Below are 27030 nucleotides of genomic sequence, written 5' to 3'. Positions count from 1 at the left end.
TCTCTACACTGACTGCGGAGGTAGCCCACACTACTCTCTTTTTGGGTACTACAGATCATATGATCTTCCCCAACAAGTATTATTCTTAAAGATACATTACACATTAAATAAAACCATAATTACTACATTCCTCCCCCTTTAACTCAGCTATAGATATTAAATTTACAAGTACATATTTTTGAAGATGACATAATATTTACGCTGGGTAAGGAATTTACAAGTTCAGTCTTTCAGGTGGTTTCCTGGTATGTGTGGAACGTTGCAGCTCCACAACTTCGGATTCATTGTCAGGAACTTCCTTTTCCTGAGTGACCTGAACATCAGGTGCTTCGGTGGGTGCTTGTAGTTCTGTATCCTCAGCTCCTACAGGATCATCAGATATGTCAGTCCTGGGTTGGGCATTTTCAACAGGAAACGCAGACCCCGTCATGGTCACTGGTGGAACCATATCTTGATGAATTGTCTCTCTCTTCCTTAAATGGTTCACATGCCTATGGATAATCCGGCCTTCCACCTCCTCTAAGATAGAGGTCCAGCCACTGTACTTATTCCACCCGATAACCACTTTGGTCCTTCCCCAAAGTTTTTCATATATACCTACTCTCCTGTGGTAAATTTACTCTCATGATTATGCCAGTCACATCTAGTTCTCTGGCTTCCCTTACCCCTTCCCACCTTCCCCTCTAAATTCGGCATTATTAAGCTCAGTCTCATCCTGAGACGGCATTTCAACAATAACTTTGCAGTTGTGGCATCTGTTGTTGTGTGAGGAGTACTGTAATGAAAAAGAAAGTGTGCTAGCTTTGTTGCCAAGGAATCACCAGTTAGCTTTTTCATGCCTGTCTTGAACGTTTGAACCACTCTTTCATCCAGTCCATTTGAGGAAGGGTGGTATAGTGCAGTCTTCACATGAGTGATACTGTTGAGGCTGATAAACAGTTGAAATTCAGCACTCATAAATGCCGTGCTGTTATCTGCAATGACTATTTCTCGTAGTCCGTGAATGGCAAAACTCTGATGTAGTTTCTCAATTGTAGCGCTCAATGTTGGTGACTTCACCTTGTATATGTCCAATCATTTTGAATGGGCATCGACAATGAGCAGAAACATTGTTCTCAAGAAAGGTCCAACATAGTCAATGTATAACCACACCCAGGGTCTACCTGGCCACTCCCATGGGTGTAACGGAACTGTCACTGACAAGTTTTGCAGTTGCTGACATGGCACACAGTGCTTTACTAAACTCTCTATTTCGCCATCCATCCCAGGCCCCCATAGATAGCTGTGTGCTACTGTCTTTATTCAGGAAATTCCTGGATGGGCACTGGATAGTTCAATTAAAAGTGGATCCCTTCCCTTTGGAGGAGCTATCACCTGTGCACCCCACAATAGGATGCCACCCTGACTGGTTATTTCTTGACTTTTGTTCAGGCACGGTTACATTTCATCGGATATGGGGTCTTGGCATCAACCATGTAGCACTTGTTCTTGTACCTGAGATAGGGCTGGGTCCTGACTTGTCCAATCTTTAATCTGTCAAGCACACACTGGAGAGGAATCTAAGAAATTTAACAGTAAAGCAAGTTCCTGTGGAACTGGAAAGTGTTCATCATTTTCTTGTAAAGGCAACGACTAAGGGTATTGGCGTTTGCGATATGATTGCTAGGCCTATGTATGAAAGGGTAATCGTAAGCTGCCAGAATTAAGGCCCTATTTAGTATATTTGTATGCCTTCGTCCTTCAAGTGCAGACTTTAATCTCGGCCTTTTTTTGCCTTTACTGTTGGCCAGACTTCTCTCAGGTGCAAGCTCAACTTGTCTGAGCTCAGTGGCTGAGTCTCTCAAAATTTCATTATCTGCCTGCTTCTTGGAAAATTCTGTGACTTTTGTTTCCAAAGTCTCTTTGGCTTCATTTAGCTGATTCTTCAGCTCTTCCATTTTTTTTTAGTATTTGTTTGCTGTGTCCTGGAAAATTGTACATTGTTGTGTCTTCTCTGCCAACTGATTCTTCAGTTTCTTCAGAGAAGTGCTGAATTCTTTCTGTTTCTCTTCTTACTTTTCTAGAGGTACAAACTTTAACTTGAGGGAATCTTATAGAGCAGGATTTTCCAGTCGGGGGGGGGGGCGGGGCCTGCTTGCCGATGCGTAAAATGATGCGTGGTGACGTTGGGCGGAACTCCCGACGTCACCGCACCCCATTTAAAATTTCCGGTAGGCAGGGGCGCAGCAAAATCAGCTGCGCGCCCGCTGACCTGTCAATGGTTAACAAAGTAATTAAACTAATTAGTGTACCTGCCCATCCAACCTTAAGGTTGCCAGGCAGGCCAGGAGCCCCAGTGGGAATTAGAAAAAGCATGAAACTTCATCCATGGGTGGGATGAGGTTTCATGCAGGATTTTAAAAATTTTAATAAGGTTCTTGTAAAAATTGTGGACTCACAATATCACATGAGGGGACATGTTAGGGAAATTTTATTTTGCTATTTTTAGCTTTTTAGAGCCAATCTTCCTGAGGCTGCACTTAGCCTCAGGGAGATGAGTGCGCTCTTTTGTGCGCATGCTCGAAAGAGCGCACTCTTGATTTTAGGATTCCCCCCCCAACCCGCACAGGAAGCGCATAGTGCTTCCTTGCAGACGTCATGCTAGGTGGACCTTAATTGGCCCGCCCATGTTAAATGGCGCTGTGCCCCCAACGGGGGCGCCGATCAGAAGTGCGCCCGCCCTTCAAATTTGCCCTCGATGGGGGGAAAATCCTGGCCATAGTGTGTGAAGGTCTTTCAACAGGTTTTCTTTTTCTCTGTGAAGATTGTCTTGAGCTCTGTCATCAAGCAGGGTCTCTTTGCGTTTCTTCTGCTGATTTTGCAGGTTTTGGCTTAAGACAGCCTGCATTTCTACAGGTTGTTGAGTGCTCACACACTCCTTTTTCAAAACAGGAACACTTCCAGCTTCCTTTTGGAATGTCATTGGCCAACCAAGGTTGATTTCCCTTAGCCAATTTCGCTCTAGAAGACTTGGTCCTTTGCCGCTCAATACCAACACTGGTAGCCTAGCCGATTGGCTTCCATAATGGACAACTACTCTGCTTCTGCCTTTTACTTGAATGCCTTCATCCCTATGTGTTTTTAGCTTGGCAGTTGTTCGTTCCAAGCTTAATTGATGCTCACCATAATTCAAATATCTGAAAGTATGCTCCCCAATTACGGTAATGGATGCTCCTGTGTCTACTTCCATTTTAAGTGATTTGCTATTTACTTTCACTGTGACAAATATTGGCTCTGTCTTTTCAACTTTCAGATTAAACAACAAATAAATGTCAGAATTTGTTGTTTCAGGCTGTTGTACATTGTAGATTTCAGTGGGCTTTTTCCGTTTACAAGTCCTCTTGCACTCTTGCACTGCCTCATCATATATCCATTTCTGTGACATTAATAGCATTTGATTTTTTTTAAAAGCCAATCACTAAAAGACTGATTATTTCCACCTCTATTAAAATTATTCTTTAATTTCACTGCTAAGTTATTTTTCTTTATCCTTCGGCTAATGAGGCTGCTTCCTGCTTCTCAGCAGGGTCTTGATTTTTTGCATCACCTTCGGCTGAGGTTTCCTGCCCGATGTGGAGGTCAGCGTCATTTTGTGCACCCTGTCTTTCCATGGCCAGTGCTATCTCTATCGTCTTCTTGAAATCCAGATTCACTTCAGACAATAATCTTTTCTGAATGGTGTTCTCTTCCACACCACACGCTAAATGAACTCTGAGCATGTCGTTCAGTGTCATATCAAACTCACAATGTTCCATTAGTTGCTTCAACTTTGCCATATAGTGTGCAATTGTCTCACCCGAGACTCTATTTCACGAATTAAACCTGAACCTCTGAATCATGACTGAGGGCTTGGGTTGAAAATGTCCCTTCATGAGGTCCAGCAATTCATTGAAATTTTTCAAATCTGGGGCACTAGATGCTGTCAAACTTCAAATCAGACTGTAGGTTTTGCTCTCACAAGTACTCAAGAGGATCGCTCGCCTCTTCTCTTCCCCTGTAATTTCATTCATTTGAGAAAAGACTGTGAGGCATTCTGTGCATTGAGACCAATCACCTGTGGCTGGTTCAAAAGGATCAATCCTCCCAAATTGTGGTATTTTGAGAGTGGATAACTTCTTAAATTCTAATGGAGCTTGCTATTTCCAATCACTGAGCGAGGTATGGTGTCGATTTCTTTCTAAATTGATTTTTTCTGTTCAATCCTGTTTTATCCTCATTGCCAGGTTTTATAGGGTGGCCGAGTTGCCTATTTGTAATAGAATTGAACTGCAGACACTTCTTGAGTGGAAACATTAAATTTATTTATAATATATTCAGCAGCAACTACACGTGTGCTTTTAACTCCAACTCTATCTCTACACTGACTGCAGAGGTAGCCTTCTCTACTCTCCTATTGGTTACTACATGTCAAGTGATCCTCCCTAACAAATATTATTCTTAAAAGTACAATACACACTAAATAAAACCATAATTACTACACTTGTGTTGTGTTATCTAATTTTCTTCTGAGATTCCATTCAGTCTACCTTCAAGGACCCGAGATCAAACTCATTGAAAAGCATTGTCTGAGAAATATCTCCGAAAAACGTAGGCCAGAATTTTACGTTCAGCGGGCAGGTGCATACCCAACCCTAACAGACATGAAATTGCGCAAGATGACGTTGGGCGAGCGTCCTGATGTCATCGCACACCCGCGCAATATTTTGCTTGGCGGGGGTGCACGCAGCCGGAAGCGCACCCGCTGACAATTAAGTGGGCAATTAAGGCCATTATCAATGCAATTAACAGTGATTTTACATGGCCCATTCACATTTAAGGTTGGCGGATGGGCCATTCTCCCAGGCGGCATTCACATTTTTGCTCAAACATTGATCCAGGGTGGGAATGATCTCTCCGTGGGGAAATAAAATAACAAGATATCTGGGGACTGATTTTTTATGAGGTGTGCTTTCAGGTGCTTGATTGTGCTGCATTTACACATTTTGCAGCGTTTTTGTTTTATCTTTTATTCTGTGGAGGTCTGCAGCTCCCTGGGGCAGCTGCCTGCCTTCAGGGAGTTCACTAGAAGCGTGAATTAGGTTGGCTCCTGCCCTCTTCCCGTCCCTACCCCGGCATCGCTGAGCATTTCTCAACCTGTGTTTGACACTGGCTGACCGTTAATTGGCCAGCCAGCATGAAATCAGGATCAGGGGCGGAAAGCTGCCAGAGGCCCATTTCCCATCCGATTCTGGGCCCACTGATCGCACATGCCCGATGAACAAAATATTCAGGCCTGTAGACTTAGTGAATTTAAAGAAGCCTCTATTAAATCCAAGAAGCCTGAATCGGTTCTGTACCTGATTCTCTGATTGGCTCTCCCGCTTGAAAAATCTTAGAAATTTTTTCTCTTACACAGTCCACATTACAACCTGAAGGGTTATGTTTTAGAATAAAGCCAATGCTTTCCATAGAGGAATCTTTAGGAGGTATGGAAAAATGCATTGTGGCAAAGGGAATGTTATAAGGAAAGTTTGCGAATGAGAATTTTAAGTAATGTGTGACATATCAGATGTTGTGATAAATTGAAGTATTGCAATCAAATTCTTCCTTTAAACTGCACAGAGATAAATCTTTTTTACTTTACAGGTGATATGTTTCGTTCCAGGGGAATCTTTCTTTGTATTTACCTCTGTCACTGAAGGTGTGCAGAGGTAATATTTTTATCCCTGGTTGTTAGTCAGTGTGTTTGCAAACAATGGCCAGAATGTTCTGGCCCTTCCAACCAGCGGGATCTTCCTGTCCCGCCAAAGTTAATGGACTTTTGGTTGGCTTGCTGTGTGCGCATAGTGGAATCCCCTGCACAAGGATGACACCCAAATTTGTGAAGTGTTCCATATTTTTAATAACCAGATTTAAATAGATTTGAAGTAAGAGGTAGAAAGATAAAAGGAGAATGCACAGAATTATTACGGTGTAGAAGACGGCCATTCAGCCCATCGTGTCTGCACCGGCTCGCTGAGCATTTTAACTTAGAACCAATCTCCTGCCTTTTCTCCGTAACCCTGCACATTGTTTCTATTTAGATAATCATTCTATGCCCTCTTGAGAAAAACATTTTTCACCCAGAGGGTGGTGGGAGTCTGGAACTCACTGCCTGAAAGGGTGGTTGAGTCAGAAACTCTCATAACATTTAAGAAGTATTTCGATATTCACTTGCATTGCCATAGCCTCTAGGGATTTGGGCCAAGCGCTGGAAAATGGGATTACTGTAGTCAGATCATTGTTGACCAGCACGAACACGATGGGCCCAATGGCCTCCTTCTGTGCTGTTAACGTCTATGAGTCTAAAATCCCAGCCAATTTATCTGAAAAACTAATGGATGATTCCAACAAAATGGAGTACACAGATAGGGTAAGGGCCAAGGAAAAACTGATTAGTTTCTGGCAAAATTGCAGATCCAGATCCTGGAATTTTTTAAAGGAACCATTAACATTGGGAGATAGGCTGAATTTGCTTTTTTTTTTTCGAATACTGTTGGATGTTTTAGAATGTGGATTGTCACAACTGTCAAAATGTGAACAGAGTTTTCAGAGCAGGTCATTGGATGTGAATTGGCCTGAAGCCTCCTCAGTGAGATGAAAGCTCTTAATAAAAAGATTTCCTTTTTCAGCTTTGTAGTTACAGAGCATCAGCCAAGCATGGAAAAGGCTCAAGGAAAAGCTGTGTAATTGTAGTAAAGAAACAACAATGGTTAAGTCCATTCAATTGTTCTCTTACACAAAATTTGCACTATATCTAAAACAGTGAAAAACACTTGACTGTAAATTCCACTGGAATGTTTTATGAAACAAAATATCAACTAGAAATGCATGAATGTTATCACATAGCTTAAAGTTGAGTTAACATGACATGGTACAGGTTTGCACTCCATTGAGTACCGCCTTCACTTGCTATTCTCTGTTTCTCATCTCCGTTTCCTCACACCTTGTAGTTGAAAGGACTGTCACTCATGACAATCATCTCCTCAGATTTTATCTCCTCACTGCTGGAAGATGCCACAGCCTTGGTTAAGCTGCTCCAAAGCTGGTGCAGTTCTGATCAGGAATTGAGCGGAACATGGCTTGAACTTATGTCTGTCGATGCTGTTTAGCGCTGAAATTTAATACACTAAACAATTGCCATTACTTTACACAATAAGAAGCAAATTTATTCACATACAAATAAATTGTCATCATTTTTATTTACATCCTGTTTCTTTTGGTTTAGTTGCCTGCGGTCAACCTCCTGTTGTGAAAAATGCTAGAACGTTTGGAAAGATGAAGCCTCGATATGAAATAAATTCTATGATCAGATACCACTGCAGTGCCGGCTTCATCCAACGCCACTTTCCAATCATTAAGTGTCGAACCAATGGATACTGGGATAAACCAAAAGTTGCCTGCTTAACACGTAAGTTTTGTCAATGTTTTGCAAGTGGGGGGAAGGTGAGGAAAACAGAGAAGGAAAGATAGAAGAGGTGAAAAGGTCAATGTCATGTTTAAAACATTTGCACATATACTTGTTGGATTTTCTAGAAAAGATGCTTCATCAGACTATATTTAACTGTTAGCTTTCTGGAGCAGTGTAAGCATTGAGTAGAGATCAAGTGCCAGCTATTTTTATATCAATCACTTCTTCCCTTTTACAACTGCATGCCATTCTGCAATGAGGTGTTCAGGAGCATTACTTGTAAACGGCAGTGGTTAGTTCTGCTTTGTGACCAGTTGTTTTCTCAAGGTTTATGGCAAGATAGATTTCCCCCACTGAAATAAAGTTCTTCCTATTCCAAATGTCCAACATTGGGTAACCAGTTCACTCATTAGCCAATATCACATTTGTCATTTGATGCTTTGATTTGGACTCAGCATCTTGAATTCATGTACCAACCATGCCACCTTGGTAGATAGAATTTACAATATTCAAATATCTTGAAGTTGCTAATTTCTTGAAGATTGTTAAATCTCTTTCTGCCGCTGTCTATTAGTTCACGCAAGAAGATTTTTTTTGGTCTGAGCAGGCAGTAAAGAAATTATTGCCTAATACAAAGTTGATTTTTCAACCCACACCCTCATGGAATACTCAGGGCTGATGGAAGCACAGATCAGCTACAGTGACTTGCTTTTCCCTTTCATCATGCTTATTTTAATTGTTAAAGTATAATTTGCAGCTGCCTGCAAATGCTGGTTTGGAAGCTTAATCATAGAGAAGAAAGGTTGAATGATTCTCCCTACAGGGCTTGGAGCCAAAAGTAATTAAGAAATACGATTGTATTTAATCATTTTAAAAAGTGTAACTATAGTGCTGGAATTGTGGTGGGTCAAAACATTCAAATAATAAATGTCTTTTAGAAAATATTCTCTAAGGCATCGATGAAAGTTGGTTGAAATATTACAATAAAGGACTCTGAATGTGTAGATTATTTGCATTTGCCTTTGACTAAAGTGACTCAGTTAAGATTGTGAAATACAAAAAAAGTATAGTATAAATTATTTATGTATTTACGATGGGACTGTAGCTTGCTTAAGCAGTTGTAGATTTTATTAGTTTCACTCTTTTATCTAGTTTTATTATAGATGTCATTAAATTGCCCATACTTTCTTGCCTAGAAAGTTTACAAGCCATTTGATGTACAGAATCCAACATGTACCATGACATTTCTGTCACCGCTAGGGCTATAGCATGCACCTCCTTTGGAATTTATTCTGGGAAGGTTAACCTTAATAAAGTCATTGCCAGCAGTTAGTTTGGGCTTTCAAGTTTTACTGATGATTCTAGCTCCTAAATAAAGTTAATATTTCATCCAGGCCATAACTGCGACAATTTTATAGTATGTCTGTAGTTTTGAAGCTAAAGAAAATGTAGGCCATTTCCTATCTGTTGTCTCAGAATGCAGTACATCTGGACTTCCCAAACTTTGTGTTGCAACCCCCACTTAGGGTCGCGAACTCTGAGGCAGCAATGGCTGCTGTAGAATTCGGAATGAGTGCTAAGGGCTGAGAGGCCCCTTTAAATCTCCAGGCTTTTTCTAATGGTGGGCCTAGTGTAAAAATCTTTTGAGGCCTGATTCCTGCTGCAAAAAAAAAACCTTTGAAAAGTTAGGTGCAGTTCAAACACTTTCCAGCGTGCTCAACCTCACTGCTCCCCCCACCCCTCACTCAGCAACTGAAGCTATCCCTCCCCCGCCAACCATTAAATATACCCAGGTCGCTGGTCCAACAAATGGCCACCTCCTTTTTATGCTGACACAATTTGATTTTCCTACCAATAGAAAGATCCTTGAGAAGAGATGGTTTAAAAATATCAGTAGGAAATCTGCAGTCCTATGTTGTTAAGAAGGCATATACTCATGGTGGGATGTGGTTCCATGGTTCCATGGAACTCCCAATGGTTTACTTGGTATTCTTCATTGTGAGTGCCAACAGCTATGGATGGCATCTTAATCAAGTTTTTATTCTGTCCAAGTCCAATATCCATGACCACACATTTTCTAGCAGGAGTCACTAAATATTGACAGGAACTGGAAATTTGGCTGACTTATCTGTTCCCTTGCTGAAAGGCACTGTGCCGGATTGCAGCATCCCAACTATTGCATGGTGTCACTGCAAGTCAAGAGCTGTGCATGGGACTTGGTCAGTGTTTGCACAGGTGGTGGGTTTACTCTCTTAAAGCACTGGCTGATTTTTCCTGATTTTAACAATAGCTGTGGGAGTGCAAGCCCTTTGATTTTTTTTTGTGTAATTGTAGTAACTGAAGGTATAGCCCCTCCTGCTGTCCAATCAATGACCCCTGAGCGCAGGCAATCCGGGAGGTGGGACTTCCTGACAAGAGACCTGATCGAGCATGTAGCACCCTGAAAAGCTCCCTTTAATAAAGTTTATCTGTTTCTTGTTAAAATATATCTGCATGTTGAGGCATATCTCGCCTTGTTACTGTGAGTACATCAAACCTTAAGAAAAATAAAAGCCTACTCACCAGCCATGCTACTCTTCGGCTGAACTGATCCTTATGATTTGACTATGGAAGACTGGAGCCAGTATGTAGAGCGCCTCGGATTTTATTTCATAGCGAACATGGAGGAAAGGCAAAAAGCCATCTTCTTAAGCGTATGTGGCAGTAAGACATACAATCTCATTCGCAACCTGACGGCCCCGAGCACGCCCAATTCTAAATCCTATAATGAATTTGTGGACCTCGTGAAAACTCACTTCCAGCCAAAGCCATCAGAAATAATGCAGCGTTTTAAATTTAATTCCAGAAATAGGGCCCCAGGAGAGTCTGTTTCAACCTATGTAGCGAACATTAAGCAGTTGACGGAACACCGTGGGACCGATTAGTTTGTGGAGTTAAGGATGACGCCATACAGTGCCACTTACTCACCAAGGTTGACAACAAACCAACATGATTGTGTTAAAGAATGCAGCAGAACCTGAAGCTGCCGACACCAACGTTTATTCCCTGTATAACGTAACTGTTGTGAAAACCGAATTTATCATTGTCACAATCCGAGTTAATGAGAAGCCACTAATAACAGGTGCCTGAACTACAGTGGTGGGAGAGCACACTTTCAGGTACCTTAGTGAAGACAGACAGCCAATAAACCTGGAGCGGACAACTGCTAAATTAAAGACATACACTGTAAAATTCATTCAAGTAAAGGACATTGCCACAGTGCCAGTGTCTTACAGGCAACAGTGATGTTCTGGGAGGCTCTGACCAATCAGCCCTAAGCACGGGCAAAATGGGAGGTGGGGTGGGTCTTCCTGACGAGAGTCCTGATCAAGTATGTAGCACCTTGAAAAGTTCTCTGTAATAAAGTTTATCTGTTTCTTGTTGAAATCTGTCCACTCCGCCGAGTCATTGCAGTTGTGTATATTAATTTTCTATGTTCTTTTTGTGCTTGATAGCTTCCACATATCAACGAAACTCTCGAAGGTATATTCATGGATTGTACCGAAAAGGAATGAAAAGCTCACAAGACCCCATTAGGCACCATCATCGCTGGATCAGGAAATTCCATTCAGGGCACTGACCATACCACTGAATGGTGGGAAACTGTTCCTTGCAATTCGAGCCAGATCTGTTCCAAAAAGTGCCTGTAGTAACACATTGGGTGGGGAATATTTCTTAAAAAACAAAACACGTAGGGGGAGATCAAACAGCAGTGTCTTCAAAAATGTGATAATTAAAGATTGCAAAGCATTCATTTCAAAATGATCTGAATAAGTTAAAGTAAAAGAAACTGAGGCCTTTTGTTTGTTCATCCATTTCATAACTCCGATATTCAGCATTTTACATTCAACAAATCTCGTGCCGCTGTTGTCTTGCAAATTTTGGACAAACCTTTTATTTATATGTGCATACGCTACACATCCATTTGCAGTATTTTAACACTATAAAGTATTTTAGTGTGTTTTTGCACCTTTTCACCATTTTTAATGTCATTAGTTTTCTGTTTATTACAGCATATGCAAGTAGTTACGTTTCTTTCAGCAGTTTCTGCAAACCAATATAAATTGACATGTCAGTCATGCCTTTTCACCTTGCCGAGCTAATTTTGAAATATATTGTAAAAATTAAAAAACACACCACTATTTATTGCATTCATTTCAGGCATATGATAAAATGATTAGCTGTTCTTTCAGTGCCCCCTAGTGGATATTTTAATTTAGTTTCTTGCCACATTTTACATTGTTGCAAGTATTTTGTATGAAGGGAAATGAAGGTGTTAACATGCTGCTTTGTAGTAATCTGGTGGCTGCATGAGCACCATTTTGATTGCTGCTCCAAATACACTATTTTGATCTCTATAATAAGCAGTTTTACGTGAGCGGAGAATGGAAACGCTTATGGCCCATTAATGTAAGTGGAAACTGTTTTTGCAGAGCCTGGATGATTAATTGTCTGATTCAAAAACATTCAACACTCCGTTCCTCAATCGATCTTTCACTTCTACAGCTACAAGACCCCTGCGTATTGTATTTCTAAGGATGCAAGGTGGGATCAAGCCCAGAGACTGCATTGTGAAGCTGCTCTTTAACTCACCTGGAACAAGCAATCAGAATAGCAAGTGCAAAAGGACGCTACATGACCTACCCAAAAGCCATTTGGTTCTTTCTGAGGTCAAAGTGCTAATATATTAACTTTGTCAGATATGGCAGCTTTTTGCAGCCCTCACTAACCACACTACAATATGGAGCTGCCTTTTTCTAAGGGTGAATATAAACCTACTTTTTTTTGTAAAAAAAAACAAAAAAAATAAATTAATTTTTGTATATATAACCATCTTAGTGCATTTTTTAAATGAATGTTTATGTCTGAATGTGGCAGCTGTATAGCATATGCTAGTGATAATGTATGGCAACTTAGTTTAATTCTTGGGATTTTATTATTTGCTTTGAAAGGACAGGACAGAGAAGAATTGAAATATATATTTTTGTAACAGTTCTGCTGTTAACCCTTGGGAGTCTGTATTAAGCACCACGGGCTTTTACAATTTGCACTGTGGGAAAAGATCTAAGTACGTCATTTTGTTTCAAATTTCAAGACAATGTATTTTATATTCTCGAGGTCTAATTTTCATTCAAATTTATGGATATATGTGGCAAAATTGTATTAGATGCTATTTAGAAATTATAATGAGAGGAACCAAATTTAATTGATTTAAATTCAGTCATGGAGAGATTTTGGGGGAAAGAAATCAATTAAATGACCTATAGACCCAGTGGTTAACGTGTGGTAAGAACAAAGACCTCTTGCAAAAATGAATACTAGCCTGGTCAGCAACAAATTTTTCATTGCAGTAAATTCATTTCTAGAGGAAAATATGCTGGTTATTCCAACCATTTCGGTCTTCTCTTTCTTTTTATAAGCAGCAACAAAAATCACTCTGTATGATTTTTATTCTTTACAATGCACACAGGACAATACTGTATTTATATTTTAACTTGTATAGTGTATAATGTGAATGTTTGGGTATTTGTGAACGAAATACTGAAAACCTTTTGTTACTTTTTTTTACATGCTGTGGTTCACCAAAGAAACCAAAACAAATCTTGATCATGCTGTTTCTATTTTCATGCATTAGTCCTACTGATAGAACTGACTTGAAGAGCATTATTAAAAAATAATCTGAAGCCTCTGGCTGTACTGCAGTGTTGGGACACAGTGGAGCTCAGTTATTTTCTTGCATATTTATGTCCTAATTTACTGTAGGGTTGCCAATCCTCTAGGATTGCCCTGGAGTCTCCAGGAATTAATGATTCATCTTCAGGACACTGTTGTGAGCAACTTGGGAGAAAAATAATAGAGGACTTAAAAAAAATGGATGTTGTCTTCGTTTTCTTTGGACTCTTCCTTTGATTAGTTATAAAAATATTGGAGATATTGGAATTTGACAGTCAAGAATCATTCAATCAGGTAATGAAGAGTCCGTCCACTTCCCAGTTAACGTAGGGAGGTGGTGTCCTGTGAGAATGGACTTGTTGGGCAACCAATGATGGGGCAAGGCCAATGGAGAAGGAGGTCATGTGATAAAACATCCAGGAAGACATCCAACCAGAGTTGGCAACCCTACTCTACTTCTAAAAATTAAAAAAACACACACACCGTTTCTCTGTTTGTATATTTACATGGTTTTATGATATCATACACACTGATTTATAGTAGGACAAGAGCTCTTAAATCCAACCAAATCCAATGTCCCTAACTAACCTGTGTATGACTTCACACTCTAAGCTGATCTTTCAGATCATTGACCTGAACATCATAAACCATTTCTTCTTGCAGTTTGCCTGTGTTAGGTATCCTTATACAATTGTCTTTGTTGGAGCAATGTTGTTTTAAAACATTCCTACTTCCTAATACTCTCTTACCAGACATATATTTTTCAGCAGGTCTGGCAGCATCGGCGGAGAAGAAAAGAGTTGACGTTTCGAGTCCTCATGACCCTTCAACAGAACTGCTTCAACAGTTCTGTTGAAGGGTCATGAGGACTCGAAACGTTAACTCTTCTTCTCCGCCGATGCTGCCAGACCTGCTGAGTTTTTCCAGGTAATTCTGTTTTTGTTTTGGATTTCCAGCATCCGCAGTTTTTTGTTTTTATATTTTTCTTCTTTTTTGTTCCCTTTGGCTTTAATTCCATGAACTCAAATTATCCAAGCAATGTGGCCAGAAAACGACTTGACCTTGAACCAATGTGTGGTCATTCACCTACAATACTAAAAGTTCCTCAGCTTTCCAATTGAAGATAGAAATTATCAACACAAAATTGCCTTTGGTTTTGCCAAGTATCCATGGAATGTCTATGTTATTGCTTACCTATGGCTGCAAGATTTTCCGGGAAGCTGGGTGAGCTACTATTCAATAAGCTGTCCATGCTCGAGGGATTGTGTTTACTTATCAATTATAAGTATTCTCTACCGGAGCTGATATTTATCAGACTTGCTTTCAGAATTCTCTCAGAGCTCTGTTCTTGCTGACTGACCATTTCCTTGCATTTCAAGGTGTGATATCTTCTCATTAGGGGAAAATCAGATTCATAACATAACCTTTTGAGGCCATGCCTGCAACGCTCACTATCATTGGTACTGGTGAATGCTGCTTCTCAGATAAGTTGGACAGCAGCATATGCACTGCTCTTGGACTCAAAGTGGAACATCAATAGGTTGAATACCATGTGGTGTATGTAATGTTACAAGAATTTAACTTCTGCCTTAGATGGATGCTATCACAGTGAGCTAATTTCTTGAATATTGTAGTCTAAATAAAAAGGCAGAACAAAATAAATAACATTCCAAAGCAAACTATTGACAGAAAATGGCATGGCAATTTTTTTCTAAAACTTCTATGCGTCTATAGAAATAGAATCATGGAAATTATAGAATGATACAGCACAGAAGGAGGCCATTCAGTCCATTGGAGATTATTCCATTAGTTCCATTTCCCTGTTCTTTCCTCTTAGCCCTGTAAATTCTTTTTCATCAAGAATTTATCCAATTCTCCTTTGAAAGTTACCATTGAATCCACTAATAGTTAATAAATGACTTCCATTTCTGAATGTGAATATCTCCTGTCAATCGAAACTCATTGGCGCCTTTGGATTTCTTCCAGATAAGTGCCTCACAAATTCACTAACCTCACTTGGCTGCAAAAGATCAATCAGGTTGTGTCTGCCGTGATGGGTAGCTTTACATTTCTCAAGCAGCTAATGAGCAACTTGATCACCATTTGTGAAAGGTCCATAAATACAGCTAAGGTGCGATGAAATTCGAAAGTTCAAACCCATTTCTTGACACTATCCTGACTTTATTGTTAGGTTCCATGGAAAGCAAGTTAACTTTTATGAGGCCAGTGGATTGTCCTTTAACCAGATTCATTGCCTTGCTTCCTGACTGTGGATGGGTTCAGCACATTAACGATGACTTGGAGATCAGGGAAAAATTTCATGACTTGAAGTTTTTTAAAAATTTGTTCATGGGATGTGAACACTGGCAAGGCCAGCATTTATTGCCCATCCCTAATTGCCCTTGAGAAGGTGGTGGTGAGCTGCCTTCTTGACCCGCTGCGGCCTATGTGTAGGTACACCCACAGTGCTGTTAGGGAGGGAGTTCCAGGACTTTGACCCAACGACAGTGAAGGAACGGCGATATATTTCCAAGCCAGGATGGTGAATGACTTGGAGGGGATCTTCCAGATGGTGGTGTTCCCAGCTATCTGCTGCCCTTGTCCATCTAGATGATAGTGGTCGTGGGTTAGGAAGGCGCTGTCTAAGGAGACTTGGTGAGTTTCTGCTTTGTATTTTGTACTGTGCGTCAGTGGTGGAGGGAGTGAATGTTTGTGGATGGCATGCCAATCAAGCGGGTTGCTTTGTCCTGGACAGTGTCAAGCTTCTTGAGTGTTGTTGGAGTTGCACTCATCCAGGAAAGTGGAGAGTATTCCATCACACTCCTGACATTTGCATTGTAGATTGTGGACAGGCTTTGGGGAGTCAGGAGGTGAGTTACTCGCTGCAGGATTCCTATCCTCTGACTATAGCAATGTAAAAATGGAACTGCAAACAATTCTTGGTTAATAAAGATGATAAACACAAGAATATGGCAAGTAATAGCATTTCAAAAGTATGCATTAGATGCTGAAAATCCTTAATGCCAACAGCTGATAGAGGGAGCACATTGGATACAGGATTCTATTGGAGCCAGACCAAGTAATGCCCTATGAAGACTGCACATGGGCCTGGGACCAGGAGAGAAATATGTCCTCTGAGAAGTTTCTTGACCCTGGCTTCTTAGTGAACTTGGTAAACTAGATGATTTAATGAAGGAAGTGAGTCGCTCCTGGGAGTCCAGTTCTGGGTCCTGGTCCGGACTTAATTTTAAAAAAATTTATTCATGGGGGCATTGCTGGCTAGGCCAGCATTTATTGCCCTTGTTCAGGGGCATTTTAAGAGTGAACCACATTGCTGTGGGTCTGGATCTGGAGTCACATGTAGGCCAGACCAGGTAAGGATTCCTTCTTTAAAGACATTACTGAACCAGTAGGGTTTTTGCAACAATCATTTCATGGTGATCGTTAGACTTTTATTTCCAGATTTTCACTGAATTCAAATTTTACCATCTGCCATGGCAGGATTCAAACCAGGTCCCCAAAGCATTCCCCTGGGGCTCTGCTATACTCGTCTAGTGGTAATACCTCCCTTCTAAGATTGTCAGTAGCCTTTGGCAACAATTGAACAAAGGAACATGGGCCACTTAACCATACTACAGAATTGTGGAAAACCCAAAGTGTTAGTGCAGAAATTCTGGGATGCCTCAGTCCTTAGAGAGACTGACCCGTGGAAACTCTCAAACATAGGCAAGTAACAAATGCCTAGTTGAGGTACACTTAGGCTATGAAAGTGCATCCCAGCTCTTTGGAAACTGCTCAATGGTCAAATCTGGCCGTACAATATGCACAAAAGACTCTTAAAGAAATATCTACATTGGTCATGTGGCTACTTAGTATACACAGCAATAAAACTGAGAACAGACCAGGAAAATAAATTTGCATCTCTCTCCATACTTAGGATGCACCAACATGATTCATGGTCATCTGGTTACTTTTGAAGAGTCATCACTGTAAATTTTATAAGCAAACCTGGTAACAACTCCTCATAAATGTTAATGAGGTAAACATCCAGTTCATCTGTTTTGGTTGAAGGATCACTATTAATCAGGATGCTGAGAGAATTCTGTCACTTTTCTTCAAATAGAGTCATGGGGCTGAATTTCCCCCCTATCAGGGGGGTTGTGCGGGAGCAGGCGGGAAAGTGCGAACCCGATCGGGGGCACCGATCGGGTCCGCGCTTCCATTATATGTGAGCGGGCCAATTAAGGCTCACGCAGCGTGACACTCCTCCAGAAGCGCTGAGCCCTCCCTGTGTGGGCAGTTGGGGTGTGGGGGGGTGGAATTCCCTGAGTCAGGGCTTGCACTCTTTCACACAGAGATATCAGGGATATCAGTTTAAGGTTTTAAAATTTAAATAAAGGAAAAAAAACTTTTAAAACATGTCCCCTCATGTGACAGTGTCACACGAGCTGGGACATGTCAATGAATTTTCTAAATAATTTTTATTGAGTTTTAAAACACTTCATGAAACCTCATCTCGCCTGTGGATGAGGTTCTGTGAAAAATGTAAAGGCCGCCTTAAGGTTGGACAGGCAGTTCACTTAACTGTCTTAATTAGTTTTTAACAGGCCTTAATAGGCCTTTTACAGTTCGGCGGGCACGCAGCAGGGAGCTGCAGGTCCGCCAAACTGAAAATCTAAATGATGCGTGGTGACATCGGGATGCCCGCCCAAGTCATTTTATGTCATTTTATGCATCAGCGAGCAGGCCCCACCCCCGCTCACCAACCGTAAAACTCTTCCAGTGGGATGTTTTACATCGACTGAAACAGGCAAACAGAGTCTGGATTTCGTCTCTGGAATTTTAGAACCTCCTCAGGAGGGGGCCTGCAGGTAAAGGGGCTGTGGGGGCTTGGGATTTAGGATAAAATCGGGGCATGGCAGGAACGCTGTACCAGCATTGGCAGAGGCGTCTGCCAGCCCACCACCCATTCCCCCTCTCAACTACCTATATTCACGAGTTAAACTGTATGGGCTGATGGGGTGAAAGAGAAAGGATGAATGATGGTGTGCATGAATTCCTGTTGTTGAGGGCCCCACTATTTGGTCAGTTTATCTCCCTCTGCTTCTCTTCTTTCCAGCTTCCAGCTCCTTTGAAGAGAAAATCACAGAGAAATACAAAGAGTTTCCCACAATCTACTGTCTCCATAAGCTCTGCTAATATGAAAATCTCTTCAGGGTACAAGTGTCAGGAAATTGAAAACTTTTTTTTTATTTCTGCGCATTGTACTTGTTCTGTACAAACTAACTGTTAACCTCCTGTACCTTCTTCTGCCACCACCTTAGTCAAATGTGAATCCAGTATTTTCGCTATTGCCTCCAACTCGCATAGGGCTAATGGATGAATCATCCTGTTTTTATCATTCCTGGAAATGAAGTGCAATTTTTTTCCTGAAAAAGAACAAAATGGTTAAATATTTTCAGTTACTGGGTCATGTGGCTATTGGAGAATTTGTATCTCTTCACTCAGCGAGTTTCCTTCAAGAAAATGGTTCTCCAAAGGGCATACATTCATTGCAGCATTCTCCAGTGATGTAATGTATTTGTTCCAAGTGATTTAGTTCATAGGCTCTTACCCTTAAATTTGGGGCTAATATAAATTGGCTAATACATAAATTTAAAATATAGGTAGAGAGCAGGTGTTTTTAATCCAGGGCCAGGAACCCGCCCCAGGATAATTTGCGGGTCACATCTGCATCACTCCCTCATGCAATCTTCAAATGTAGATATCCTAATTGGGCCGGTGACATTACCAGGAGGTGGGAGCTGCATGATTGTCAAAGACAGATGACAGACATGACAGAGCCTGCTGCTGCCTTGCAGAAGAGAGGAGGCAGCAGATTGGAGGGCTAGGTGCCTCACTGCATGCACAGGAAAATGGCCAACAAATAGGTACTACATCCGATCGCACACAAAAACACAAACAGCAAAATTTTTCCAAATAAAATTATCACTTAATTGTTCTCCATGTTGAACACAAAAGCACTTACATGCACCAGACTGTTCTGCTTGGCGATTTGTGAATTGAAAATCACCTTCTAGCCCTCCCTGGCCTGTTTAATGGACATGGAGATGAAGTGGTTCCTGGCTCCTCCTGCCCCTGCCCCTGCTTTGAAAATAGCTGCACATCCCAAACGTACCAGGAAACTGAGACGCCAACCAGGAGCACTACATTTAAAGCACACCTGCTCCTGTTCTCATCCTCATGGACAATTGAAAATCGTGGCCCTGATTACGGTCATCACACTTAACTTTGCTGACCTTGTGAGGTTTTAAACTTCTCGGTCTACTCGATTAAGGTCTTGGGTGTTAGGGTTGCCCCTCACTGCCTTCTCCACCTCCTTCCACATTGTCCTGCTGACCCTCTAACGCAAAGGGTTAATGTTAAATATATATATGGTCTACATCACCAGTAATGTAAAATTACATGACAACAGGCCTGGATCAAGCTGAGAAGTGGCAGAGCTGGTGCCATAGGTTTACCGTGCACAGAACATATTCGGGATTAGAAGAAAAGACTAGCAAGGAACAGGTCAGTACCTTATTCTATGCCATAGGTGGTAGTGCAAACTATGTAATCGACAGACAGGGCATAAAAGGGGCAATGACATATGAAGACGTTATCAAAGCCTTTGACACTTATTATAGACTTTGAAGAAACACCATTACAGAGAGGGTGAAGTTCAATAGACACACCCAAAGATTGGGAGAGCATGTAGATTCCTTCATTAAAATTCCAAATTAATTAGTTGAGAATTGCAAATATGGAGCCCTAAAAGACAAATTAATTCAAGATCACATTGCTATAGGAGTCTTGGAAGAGACTTTAACACACTTTCTCCATCCTCTTGAAAGCAAAACCAGATTTTTATTCAAGGCAAAAAAGAAATCTTGTGGAGAAAAACACCTGATATAATGCAGTTTGTAGGACATAGAAGTAACAGCGCACCCAATCCAAAACAAGGCAAAAGTGAAGAGGGCAGGGTAGTCACCATTATTCAGTGTTCTCATTGATGCAGAAAAAGGCTGCACAGGGTAGAGAATTCCCTGTCAAAAATGCAGAATACTATTCCTGCAAAAGACAGGTCATTTTAAATTGGTATGCCATAGTAAAAAACACCTAACACAAAAATCAAGGAGAAACAAGATTCATCTACCATTCAAGAAGTTGGCAACAAAAACAATAATGAAGTGCCATTCTTGGGAGAAATTACAAGATCAAATGGAAACTATTAGAGCTCAGATATTAAGGTCAACAGATATAAAACAAACTTGAAATTAGGCACTGGAGCAGAGGTTTCACTTCTGTCAGACACAGAACAGTGGTTAAAACAAGGCTTCCTCTAGCCATCGACCATAAGACCCCACAGTCCAAGAGGCACTCAATTGAACATCAAGGGACAGTTGACAGCTAAAGTCCAGTACAAAGGAAGAGAAATCACAGAAACAGGATTTTTTGGATTGATTTCTGGGGTGTGGGCATCACTGGCTACACCAGCATTTATTGCCCATCCCGAATGGCCCTTGAGAAGGAAGGGATGAGCTATCTTCTTGAACCGCTGCAGTGCATGTGGTGCAGGCATACCCACAGTGCAGTAGGGAGGGAGTTCCAGGATTTTGACCCCGCGACAGTGAAGGAACAGCAATATATTTCAAATTCAGGATGGTGAGTGGCTTGGAAGGGAACTTCTAGCTCATGGCATTCCCATCTATCTGCTGCCCTTGTCCTTCTAGATGGTAGTGGTCGTAGGTTTGGAAGGTGCTGTCAAACGAACCTTGGTGAGTTTCTGCAGCGCATCTTACTGATGATACACACTGCTGCCACTGTGCTTTGGTAGCGGAGGGAATAAATATTTGTAGATGCGGTGCCAATCAAGTGATCTGCTTTGCCTTGGATGGTGTTGAGCTTCTTGAGTATTGCTGGAGCTGCATTGATCCAGGCAAGTGGAGAATATTCCATCACATTCCTGACTTGTGCCTTGTAGATGGTGGACAGGCTTTGGGTTGTCAGGAGGTGAATTATTCATTGCACGATTCCTAGCCTCTGACCTACTCTTGTAGCCACAATGTTTATATGGCTAAACCAGTTCAGTTTCTGGTCAATGGTAACCCCCAGGGTGCTGATAGTGGGGGATTCGGTGATGGTACTGCCATTGACTGTCAAGGGGTGATGTTTAGATTCTCTCGCTGGAGATGGTCATTGCCTGGAACTTGTGTGGCACGAATGTTACTTGCCACTTGTCAGTCCAAGCCAGACTATTGTCCAGGTTTTACCTGGGCAATTTTCCACATTGTCAGGTAGATGTCAGTGTTGTAGTTGTACTGGATAGGGGTGTGGCAGGTTCTGGAGCACAAGTCTTCAAAACTATTACCAGTACCAATGTGATCCACAACTAAGAAAGTTCACTGTTTAGTCTATCAGCTTGCAGAGATCCACAACTCACGAATAAAGCTGATGAATTGGGAAGCCCAGAAAAATCAACAGAATTTAGGACAGAATAACAAAAATTATTCAGAGGTCTTGAGGAGACTGAAACAAATACCCTGAAGTGGGAGCACCAAAACCTAACAGAACCATATAAAAACCTAGAGAAAACTAGGCAGAAGACTTCCCATGAACAGCAGGTGAAGAAACCACCAGTCTTTTACATGGAAGAGAAACTTCCATCAAGCAAGAAACTGATAGACAAATATATCTAAGGAAAACAACAAATAACTGTAGATGCATTGTCACACATTCCTGTTGAGAAGTCTGAACAGGAGGACATAAATTTAGTTGAGGACGTAGTCATATACCTCACTGACTACAAAATTCCTACCAAGAACAACACAGAGGCTGCATCAAATCCAACAAGCACAAAAAGCAGATGAACAGTGTGTTAAAATTAGAGAATCCTGCAAAAATGGAGGGGCCAAAAGAGGCATAAGAACTGTAAATGATGGTATCAACTTAGCATTGTTGAGCTACATTCCACACCGCTTCAGAATGGTTCAGCTCCGTCAGAAACTTTGATGGAAAGACGACTATAGACTCGACTTCCTGTTCTTCCACATATGTTCATGCCATTTTTAAAAGCAACTGATACACAGAAAGTAAGGGAGAAGGAGAATATTGTGCAAATCGGATCAAAAACTACAATCAACGCCATAGAGTGCATGGTTCACTAGAACTCCAACTAGGTGAATCAGTCTGGATTAGAGACCAGAATCAAGAAGGCCAAGTACTGGAAAAGACACAAAATCTGAGGTCTTATCATGTAGAGACTGAAAATGGGATAGTGAGAAGAAGCAGAAGTGCACTTATATCTACAAGAAGAAGATGACCAATGGAATGGACTAACTATCCATATGATCAGGAAGATAACCTGAACAGAAAACCAATAGTCCCTTAAGATTCACATACTACTCTATAGAGTTCGAGAGAGAACATGAAGAACTTGAATCCTATGCAATCTTCGAGAGACCTCGGAACAAGGTCCAGGAGATTGTTGAAGCCACCATAACATAACCAGAGATAAAGACATTTGGGGGAGGTGTAGGATAATGTAAATAATCTATTATTGGGACAGAGATTTGGGAGGAGGTGTAGTATAAAGGGTTAATGTTAAATATGTAAATATATAGTCTACATCATCAGTGATGGAAGATCACATGACAACAGAGCATGAAGAGAGGTAGTTCTATGTAGAGACTCAAACTAAGCCTGTATGGTACATAGTTAACATAATGTTCAATAAAAGGTAGAATTCTACCTTAAACAAAAATGCCACTTTTCTTTCCATTAATTCCTGTATGGTTTTCCAATACTTGCTGTGCCAGATAAGGGAGAACCAATGAATGTGGCATGTTTGGATTGCAAGAAGGCTTTTGATAAGGTCGGTCCCACAAAAGAAGCTAGTGAGCAAAATTAAAGCACATGGGATTGGGGGTAATATACTGGCATGGATTGAGAATTGGTTGATAGACTGGAAACAGAGAGTGGGGATAAATGGGTCTTTTACCAGATGGCAGGTGGTGACTAGTGGTGTACCGCAGGGATCAGCCCTTGGGCCCCAGCTATTCATGATATATATAAATGACTTGGATGAGGAAACCAAATGCAATATTTCCAAGTTTGCTGATGACACAAAATTGAGCGGGGTTGTGAGTTGTGAGGAGGATGCATGGAAGCTTCAGGGTGATTTAGACAAGTCGTATGTATGGGCAAATGCAGTATAACATGGATAAATGTGAAGTTATATGCTTTGGTGTGAAAAACTGAAAAGCAGATTATTATTTAAATGGTGATATATTGGGAAATGTGGATGTACAAAGGGATCTAGGGGTCCTTGTACACTAGACAATGAAAGTAAATAGACAGGTGCAGCAAGCAATTAGGAAGGCAAGTGATATGTTGGCCTTCACTCCAAGAGGATTTGAGTTCAGAAGTAAGGATGTCTTACTGCAGCTATACAGGGCCGTGGTGAGACCACACCTGGAGTATTGCTGAAGTTTTGGTCTCCCTACCTAAGAAAGGATGTATTTTCCATAGAGGGAGTGTGTTGAATGTTCACTAGGCTGATACCAGGGGTGGCAGGACTGTCGTATGAGGAGAGGTTGGTTTGACTGGGACTGTATTAACTAGAATTTAGAAGAATGAGAGGGGATCAGGTTGAAACGTATAAAATTCTAACAGGGCTAGACAGGCTGGATGCAGGGAGGATCTTTCCCCTGATTGGGGAGCCTAGAACCAAGTGCCACACAGTCTCAGGATACAGCGCAGGCCATTTAGGACTGAAATGAGGAAAAATGTCTTCACTCAGAGGGTGGTCAACCTGTGGAAATCTCTACCACAGAAGGCTGTGGAGGCTGGGTCACTGAGTAAATTCAAGAGAGAAATTGATAAATTTTTGAATATAAGAGGCATCAAGGGGTATGGAGAGAAAGCTGGAATATGGCGTTGAGATAGAGGATCAGCCATGATCATGTTGAATGGTGGAGCAGGCTTAAAAGGCTGAATGGCCTACTCCTGCTCCTAGTTTCTATGTTTCTATGTTTCTAGATCTCCAAGGCCATTATATTTCAGGACGCTAAAGTGTTTTAATTTCCAAAAAGAGGAAGTAAAGTTTTTTTTAAATCAATAGCTTAGTTTGCAAGCAAAGGGCAAAAGTAAAATACTACACAAATGCCGTACAAATCCATTCCCTTTACTAGCCTGTATCTCAGGTTAAGCTAGATTCTTTGCATCCTCAGTATCTTATGGATCCTTAAGCTGAGCTTCTAACACCATCTGTACCACACTGCCCCCCTGTCCTCTCCATCACAAAGACTGCCTACTTCCAGCTCTGTAGTGGGGTTTTCCTCAATCTGTATCTCAGACAAACTGCCAAGGAAACCTTCATCCATTTGTTAAGGGCAAGTCGTATTTAACTAACTTGCTGGAGTTTTTGATGAGGTAACAGAGAAGGTTGATGAGAGTAATGATGTTGATGTGATGTTCATGGATTCCAAAAAGGCATTTGACAAAGTGCCACACAACAGATTTTTGAGTAAACTCATGGAATTAGAGGGACAGTAAGATGGACACGAAATTGGCTGAGTGACAAGAAACAGAGAGTAGTGGTACTGCAAGATGGCTTATAGAAGTGTTCCCCAGGGATTGGTGTTGGGACCTTTGCTCCTCCTGATATATATTAATAATCTAGATCTTGGTATATGGAGCAAAATTCCAAAATTTGATAACGATACAAAACTTGGAAGCATCATGATGTGGGGAGGATAGTGTAGAACTTCAAAAGGACATAGAGAGGTTGGTGGAATGGGCAGGGAAGTGGCAGCTGAAATTTAATGCAGTATGAAGTACTTCATTTTGAAAGGAAGAATGCAGAGACAATATGAAAGAAAGGAAACAATTCTAAAGTGGGGTGCAAAAGCTGAGGGATATGGGTGTATATGTGAATAAATCATCGAAGGTGGCCAGACAGGTTGACAGAGCAGTTAATAAAGCATACAGTGCCCTGGGCTTTATTAATAGGGGAATGGAGTACAAAAGCTAGGTGGGTATGTTAATCTTGTATAAAACACTGGTTCAGCCTAACTGGAATATTGTGTCCAGTCCTGGACACCACACTTTAGGAAGTATGTGAAGACATTCGAGAGTACGTAGAAAAGGTTCAGGAAAATTGTTCTGGAGTTGAGGAACCTCAGTTTTTAGATAGGTTGGAAAGGTTATGACTGTTGTTCTCCTTGGATAAAAGAGGGTTGCAAGGAGATTTGATAGAGATATTCAAAATCATGAGAGGTCTGGAAAGGGAGCTAGGGATAAACTGTTCCCATTGGTTGAAGGATTGAGAACAAGATTTAAGGCAATTGGCAAAATAAGCAATAGACATGAGTGTTTGGGATCTGGAATGCACTGCCTGAGAGTGTTGTGGAGGCAGGTTCAATCAAGGCATTCAGCAGGGAATTGGATTATTATCTGAAAAGGAAGAATGTGCAGGGCTAGGGGAGAAGGCTGGGGAGTGGCATGTGTTAAATTGCTCCTTCAGAGGTCCAGCACAGAGACAATGCGCTGAATGATTACAACACAGAAAGCCATTCTGTGATTCTGTGATTTATGCCTTTTTCAGCTACTGACCTGAATATTTCAAGGCTTTCTAGGCCGTCCTCTTACCCTCTACTGGGTGTAAACTTCAACGTTACCAAAGTTCTTCTGTCTACATTCTCTTCCACAAAAAAATTCACTTGCCCATCATTCCTGTCCTTGCTGACTGCATTGACTTCCTGTTCTCAACACCTCAAATTAAACACTTTCATTCTAGCATTTAAATATTATCACTGCCTTTCACTTCTTATACCTGCCAGCTTCAACCAGCTGTACAGCGCTAAGCCATGGTACCACATCCCCACCTTGCCCCAGATGATTGTGCCATCTTCTGTATTCCCCCATCCGTTGATCACATAATTGGTGGCTGAACCTTCGGTGGCCGAGGCTTCTTGAACGGTGTCAAACTTCTCGAGTTGTTGGAGCTGCACTCATCCAGGCAAGTGAAGATTATTCCATCACATTCCTGTCTTGTGCGTTGTAGATGGTTGACAGGTTTTGGGGAGCCAGGAGGTGAGTTACTCGCCATAGCATTCCTAGCTGCAATAAATATAGAAAAATGTCCCAAAATCTTCTCAGAGATGCAGTGAAATTCCCAGCCAAAATTCTTCCATTTCCCTTCTTCAAGACCTTCCTTAAAACGCACCTCTGATCACACTTTCAGTCACCTCTTCTAATATCCTTTATGACTCAGCAAGTGTTTTTTGACTGCATCTCTGAGAAGATTTTGGGACATTTTTCTATATTTATTGCAGCTAGGAATGCTATGGTGAGTAACTCACCTCCTGGCTCCCCAAAACCTGTCAACCATCTACAACGCACAAGACAGGAATGTGATGGAATAATCTTCACTTGCCTGGATGAGTGCAGCTCCAACAACTCGAGAAGTTTGACACCATTCAAGAAAATGCAGCCCGCTGGACTGACACTCAATCCACCACCTTAAACATTCACTCCCACCTTCACCAGCACACAATGGAAGTATCATGTACCATAATATAAGATGCATTAGCAATTCACCCAGGTCCCTTTGATGGTACCATCCAAATCAACTACCTAGAAGGTCAAGGGCAGCAGGGGCAACCTCTGTTTTCTCAGGATGGCTCAAATGCAGCTGGTACAGTGGACTGGCACAGAATAAAGGCTTTCTGACTGCTGCCAGGCTATTGGGCATTGATCTGCATGATGTTGAGTTTGGTTCCGCACCAGCTGGACATATTGAGGTAGTG

At 41.4% G+C, this 27030-nt stretch overlaps 1 protein-coding gene across 3 annotated transcripts in view; it reads left to right on the top strand.

Moving 5' to 3' along the window:
- Positions 1-12337, top strand: part of LOC121276870 (versican core protein-like) — a 228990-nt gene extending 216653 nt beyond the window's left edge. For 2 of the 3 annotated variants that reach the window (XM_041185461.1, XM_041185458.1), the window contains 3 exons: positions 7286-7468; positions 10963-11102; positions 11941-12337. In XM_041185461.1, coding sequence (XP_041041395.1) covers positions 7286-7468; positions 10963-11087 — 308 coding nt within the window. In that variant the 3' untranslated portion in view covers positions 11088-11102; positions 11941-12337. The remainder of the gene's footprint in view (positions 1-7285; positions 7469-10962; positions 11103-11940) is intronic. The other variant, XM_041185460.1, reaches the window with a different exon arrangement.
- Positions 12338-27030: the final 14693 nt, after the last annotated feature.

This window comes from Carcharodon carcharias, chromosome 4 (genome assembly GCF_017639515.1).
Source record: "Carcharodon carcharias isolate sCarCar2 chromosome 4, sCarCar2.pri, whole genome shotgun sequence".
NCBI lineage: Eukaryota > Metazoa > Chordata > Chondrichthyes > Lamniformes > Lamnidae > Carcharodon > Carcharodon carcharias.
This window is presented reverse-complemented; position numbering and strand designations above follow the sequence as displayed.